The following is a 6,636-nucleotide window of genomic DNA, read 5'->3' as shown; positions in this document are numbered from 1 at the left end:
CTACATAACAAGCACGTCCTCTAACACACACCTCGTGTAGCGCTCCTCCCACGTCTCCGCACGCCCCTCCAACACGCCTATCTGCTGCTGCAGTGTGTCCTTCTCCTTGTTGCTCTTCTCAATAGTCTCTCTGAGCATTTGGATCTCCGCTGTTTGCGACTGGCATACGCTTTCGTAGTTGTTGACCTTGCTATTACTCTCCTGTAGCTCTCTGGGTGTCCAGATGTGTGTGTGTGTGTTGTGTGAGTGGATGATGGATCATCCAGGCATGTGTATATAATGCGTAAGTGTATACCTGTGTGTGTGCGCATATGCATGTGTGTGTATGTGTGTGTGCAAGGGATGTCCGCGCACAAGGGTCACTTAGGGTTGCCACACGTTCAGAGTTATCTGGTTGTTATTGCTTTCTTGCAACTGCCATTGTGTGCAAATGTGAGTGTAATACAAGTCTGCACAGAAACACTGCATGGAACAGAGTTCCATCATAGTAGTTGCTGCGACCACAGACACAGACACAGACAAAGACACAGACACAGACACAGACACAGACACAGACACAGACACAGACACATATATATATATACATATATATATATATACATACATACATACATACATAAATAGCATAGATAACATACACATACACACATACATACATGCACATGCGCACTCAAATACACATACACATACGCATACACATACAGAAGCAGATATGCATACATATACACATACATACGCACATATACACATAGCCACACAAATACACAAACACTTACACATACTCATATACATACACCCACACATACACACACCTTTTTAGGGCATTCTTCTCCTGCTCCGCAGCGTCATTCAGCTTATTTGATTGAGCGAGAGCAGCCTTGAGCGCGTCCATGTCCTGCCCCAGCAGCAGAGATACACTCTGCATGTCTGTGACTTCTCTTTGTTGGCTGGTTGGCGGATATGTATATAAACATCACACGTGTTATAGCCTCAAACAGCATGGTTTGGAGAAGATTGGTGAGAGAGGGTGTATTGGAGATAGACACAAACAACACACTCTGTATGCCTGTAAGTTGTATGTTTGTTTTACCACAATGTTGGCTGGACGGCATGTACAAAAATCATATAAACATAAACATAAACATAAACATGAGTACGCAATTTATCACCTACCACTCCATTCTCACTATATGAACTTAGTCACTGGTGAAATAATTATAGCTGAAGCTAGAAGGTGCGACATACGATTAAGAGCCTAAAACGCAACATTGTTTCTTGTATTGCCAATACAACACCCTCGTACAAATGGCCCTATCTCGTCAGTCTACGACAGCAATGTTGCATATTGGAGTGTCGGTTGAACCTACGACGTTAACTACAGTAGCTACCACGCACTGGATAGGTCCGTATGTTTGCTTTGTAGGTGCATGTATGGGTACCTGCCCTATAATCTGGGTGCAGTGTTTCTATTTGAGGCTAAGTACAGTAGCTACCACGCACTGATTAGGTCCGTATGTTCGCTTTGTAGGTGCATGTATGGGTACCTGTAGTATAAACTGGGTGAAGTGTTTCTATTTGAGGTTAAGTACAGTAGCTACCACGCACTGATTAGGTCCGTATGTTCGCTTTGTAGGTGCATGTATGGGTACCTGTAGTATAAACTGGGTGAAGTGTTTCTATTTGAGGTTAAGTACAGTAGCTATCACGCACTGATTAGGTCCGTATGTTCGCTTTGTAGGTGCATGTATGGGTACCTGTCCTATAATCTGGGTGCAGTGCTTCTATTTGAGGCTAAGTACAGTAGCTATCACGCACTGATTAGGTCCGTATGTTTGCTTTGTAGGTGCGTGTATGGGTACTTGTACTATAAACTGGATGCAGTGTTTCTATTGAGGTTATGTAGATTAGCTACCACGCACTGATTAGGTTCGTATGCTTGCTTTATTGGTGCATGTATGGGTACCTGGCCTATAATCTGGGTGCAGTGTTTCTATTTGAGACACCCACGTGCAAGAGTTAAGAGCGTGTGCGATCCGTATACTTAAGCCTGCAATGGGCCGGAGACAGAACCAATGACTCATAGTCGTTTAGTTTAGAAGGTTCGGTACTTATTTCAGGTTATGTACCCCTTCAACGTGCACACACCTTCTTAATACTTGCCAAAGCCCTACCTACAAACAGTACATGTGTTCTATATAGTCACAGACGCTTGAACCCCCCCCCCCCCCCCCCCGTACTAGCGTATATACCTTTCCCACATTCCTCTACAGCCTTGTACTTTTAAACGGTTTGCACTAACAGTCAGCTACTAAGCTCAGCCCCTCAACTCCGTCTGGGAACTAAGTTCCGCATATCAATAACGCCTATACCGTCTCCGCACGTCACATACACCCCTACACCAGTGAATGGCTCCTACATAGTGCACACACTTTCCAGTGTGAAGATACTTCTCGAATCCCTTATGTGTACTTGTTATAGTGTTGTCAGTACAAGTACACGTCTCGTATACCTCTGTATATCTGAAGTGCGGTACATACATACCTTTCCAGGATGCCCTTGAGCTCAGAGTTGAGCTCCTGCGCATCAGACAGCTGTTGCTCTGTGGTCAGCAATTGTCGTTCCGTCGTGTCGAGGTGCTTCACCCTACTTTTCAGGCCTTCCACCTGTCCCATACCAAAAAAAAGGGACCAGTGGAATGGCTTGAGTACACATTTCGTTCGGTATAGTACAAAACAGGAATAGGATTCGGGTACAAGTATGTATGCGTGATAACAAAAGTACATTGAATTCAATAAATGGGGGTGCATTCGCCATCGGGTTTGCGAAACCTTAACCCAGGTGGACTGCAACAGCAGCCCTTTCACACACACATGGGATCACAAGAGCTGGACAGTACGTACAACCACAGCTCATACGGACCATTTGGCCGCTACTATAGCCAGAGATGGGCAAGATTTATGAATTTATGAATTTATGGATTTAGGGATTTAGGGAATCAGAGATTTGAGATTTAAGAGATTTAGGTCTTGAGATTTAGGGGTTTAAAGATTTATAAAAAATTATAAAATTTAGGGATCGACAACGCCCCCAACGACACGTCTGGAACATCGCTTGTTCGCCAGCACAGCACCAGTACACACTAGATAGATATATAAATAGATAGATTGGTAGGTAGGTAGATAGATATATAGATAGATAGGTAGGTAGATAAATAGATAGATAGATAGGTAGATAAATAAATAGATAGATGGATAGATAAACAGATGGATAGATGGATGGATGGATAGATAGATATATAGATAGATAGATAGATAGATAGTGCCACATGCACAGAAGAATGGGTAGATATGGAACTAAATGCACAGAAGAATGGGTAGATATGGCACTAAATGCACAGAAGGATAGGCAGATGTGTCACTACATGCATAATGCACGTCGTGTCTGCATTTTACACCAGGTGTACCTGTCTCATTAACTATGGATGCCACATTACTTCCTGTAGATGCATGCCTACCGCTTCTGAGATATGTATATCAAGAAGAGAGAACAAGCTAACAAAGAGATACCATATTGCCACTTTTCCTCACAACCCCCCCCCTCACACATACATCCACAGCCCTACAGCCATCTATCTACCAGCCATAAACGTAGTGTCAATCGCTCTAGTGGTAACACACTTCCTGTGTTAACTTATAGCCATCTACCTACCAGCCATAAACGTAGCGTTAATCGCTCTAGTGGTAACACACCTCCTGTGGTAGTTTACAGCCATTTATCTACCAGCCATAAACGTAACGTTAATCGCTCTAGTGGTAACACACCTCCTGTGTTAGTTCGGATGCAGCCACCTGTACATTTTCGCGGTGCACCTTTTCTGTGTCGAGTCGGTCCAGGGTTTGTCTCAGTTGGGTTTTGATGGAGACGTTCATTGCCTCCGTGGCCTCTAACTTGTCCTTTAGTGCACGGTCGTTTTTCCTGTGTGGGATAGGGTTTAGAATTTTTAGAGGGTTTTAGGGGTTAGGGTTAATCTAGAGTGGTGTTGGGATTTCAGAGACAGTGGTCCGGCGTGGAGTCCAAAGTTTAGGGTTTGGGGTTTCTCTATAGTAAACGTGAGCGCCAGTTCAGATAAAAACAGTATCTTCTGACACAGCACAACTGGTTCACACACCGGAGAGTATAACATACGTTAGCTTACCACTTCATGTACAAATACAATGCATATCATTTCCTTACTTACAGCGGCTTACCACTTCATGTACAAATACAATGCTTATTCGTTTCCTTACTTACATACGTTAACCTACCACTTTATGACCATTACAACGCATATCATTCCCTTACTTACATGCGTTAGCTTACCACTTCATATACAATTATCCATACATACATACGTTAGCTTATCACTTCATGTACGATTACACTGAATAACATTTCCTTACCTACATACGTTAGCTTACCACTTCATGTACAATTACAATGCATATCATTCCCCTACTTACATACGTTCGCATACCACTTCATGCTTAACTACAATGCATAACATTTCCTTACATACATATGTTAGCATATCACTTTATGTACGATTACAACGCTTATTCATTCCCTTACTTACATACATACGTTAGCTTACCACTTCATGTACAATTACAATGCTTATTCATTTCCTTACATACGTTAGCTGACCACTTCATGTACAATTACAATGCTTATTCATTTCCTTACTTACATACGATAACCTACCACTTCATGTACCATTACAACGCATATCATTCCCTTACTTACATGCGTTAGCTTACCACTTCATGTACAATTATGATGCGTATCATTTCCTTACATACATACGTTAGCTTACCACGTCATGTACAATTACAATGCATATCATTCCCCTACTTACATACGTTAGCTTACCATTTCATGTACAATTACAATGTATATCATTCCCCTACTTACATACGTTAGCTTACACTTCATGTACAACTACAATGCATATCATTCCCCTACTTAAATACGTTAGCTTACCACTTCATGTACAATTACAGCGCATATCATTCCTTACTTATAGGCCATCAACTGGGCCTTAATCCCCATTAAATCTTGATTCGATTGTGCTAGCTGCTCCTGCGCGGTGGCCAGCTCTTCTCTCGCAGTGGACAGTTCAGCGCTGGCGTTCGCCTGCTCACACGTGGTACCATAAAATGAGACAAAACCAGTGTCAAAAGTATGTAAGATGGTACAAACCAGAAAATGAGGCAAAACCAGTGCCAAAGGTATGTAAGATGGTACAAACCAGAAAATGAGGCAAAACCGTAACAAAGGTATGTAAGATGGTAAAAACCAAGAAATGAGGCAAAACCAGTGACAAAGGTATACAAGATGGTATTTATACGGTCAGTGCACACACACCGCTGTGTCGATAGGCATAGTCGAGATAAGCCGTGACACAAGAGGACGCCCCAGTGATACGAAAGGATTAATGAGACAACAGTGCAGCTGTAGCACGAGACACATAAGACACAGCATAGCAGTAGCAACAGTCCAAGACGACACAGCGTAGTTGTAACAAGAGCTCAATAAGAGATGGCGTAGCTGTAGCACGAGATACATTAGACAGCATAGCAGTAGCAACAGTCAAGACGACGCAGCGTAGTTGTAACAAGAGCTCAATAAGTGATGGCGTGGCTGTAGCACGAGATACATAAGACACAGCATAGCAGTATTAACAGTCCAAGACGACACAGCGTAGTTGTATAAAGAGCTCAATAAGAGATGGCGTAGCTGTAGCACGAGACACATAAGACACCGCATAGCAGTAGCAACAGTCACATAAGACAGCGGGGAGTGGTCTGGGCAACAATGCGCGCTGACAAATGCGTGCGCACGTGATACGGAGGTGCGTATATACATTTGCATCGAGCTTTCCTCTCATAGACACCATCCGCTGTTTAAAGCCTGCGGTGGGGGGGGATGAACCAAAGCCGTGTGAGAGGGGTTGGAATGGTATACGTTCTATGGATACGAATTATCGATATGCCCATGACAGTACGCTACAACAGCCAGATGACATGGCACATGAGTACACGAGATGTGAACCGTACCACAGCCAGATGACAAGACCTACGTGAATGCATGCACCAGAAGAATGCAACAAAGGCCACTTCACAGCAATAGCGAGTGAGTGAGAGAGAGAGAGAGAGAGAGAGAGAGAGACAGAGACAGTGTGTGTGTGTTCTCGAGGCCCTGTGAGCTGGGAGAGGGAACGTGCAGGTATGGTTAATGCAGTTATCAAGAGTATGTGCACCTGCGCGCTCCCTGAAGTCTGCGGTGAGAGGGCGCATGGGGGCTGGACAAGCACCGCAGCCCAGAAAAAAATGGACCCATTGAGGACATTTTAAGGTCAGTGGAAAGACGGGATTGATACGGACATGGTACAGTCACCTTTGGGAGAATGCACACACATGCGTTATGGGGTGATAACTACCAGCTTACATAACGCTCATTGATTGACGTGAGGGTATAGGAGGCTTGTGTAGGGCACAAGGCCCACGAGGATGACCATAGATGAAGGATATCCACAGCGGAAGAACTCTATATGTATGCATATATGAATATATATAGATGATATATGTATGCATATAT

At 43.6% G+C, this 6,636-nt stretch overlaps 1 protein-coding gene across 1 annotated transcript in view; it reads right to left on the bottom strand.

Moving 5' to 3' along the window:
- SARC_01988 (hypothetical protein) overlaps window positions 1-6,636 on the bottom strand; it is a gene marked incomplete at its 3' end in the record, with an annotated part of 13,057 nt that continues 6,421 nt past the window's right edge. Inside the window, exons 4-8 of the mRNA XM_014304269.1 lie at window positions 5,057-5,172; window positions 3,822-3,975; window positions 2,542-2,663; window positions 813-947; window positions 1-211 (exon numbers count right to left, since the gene is read on the bottom strand). Of these exons, the coding sequence (XP_014159744.1) occupies window positions 1-211; window positions 813-947; window positions 2,542-2,663; window positions 3,822-3,975; window positions 5,057-5,172 (738 nt within the window). The remainder of the gene's footprint in view (window positions 212-812; window positions 948-2,541; window positions 2,664-3,821; window positions 3,976-5,056; window positions 5,173-6,636) is intronic.

Source organism: Sphaeroforma arctica, assembly GCF_001186125.1.
Source record: "Sphaeroforma arctica JP610 unplaced genomic scaffold supercont1.85, whole genome shotgun sequence".
NCBI lineage: Eukaryota > Ichthyosporea > Ichthyophonida > Sphaeroforma > Sphaeroforma arctica.
This window is presented reverse-complemented; position numbering and strand designations above follow the sequence as displayed.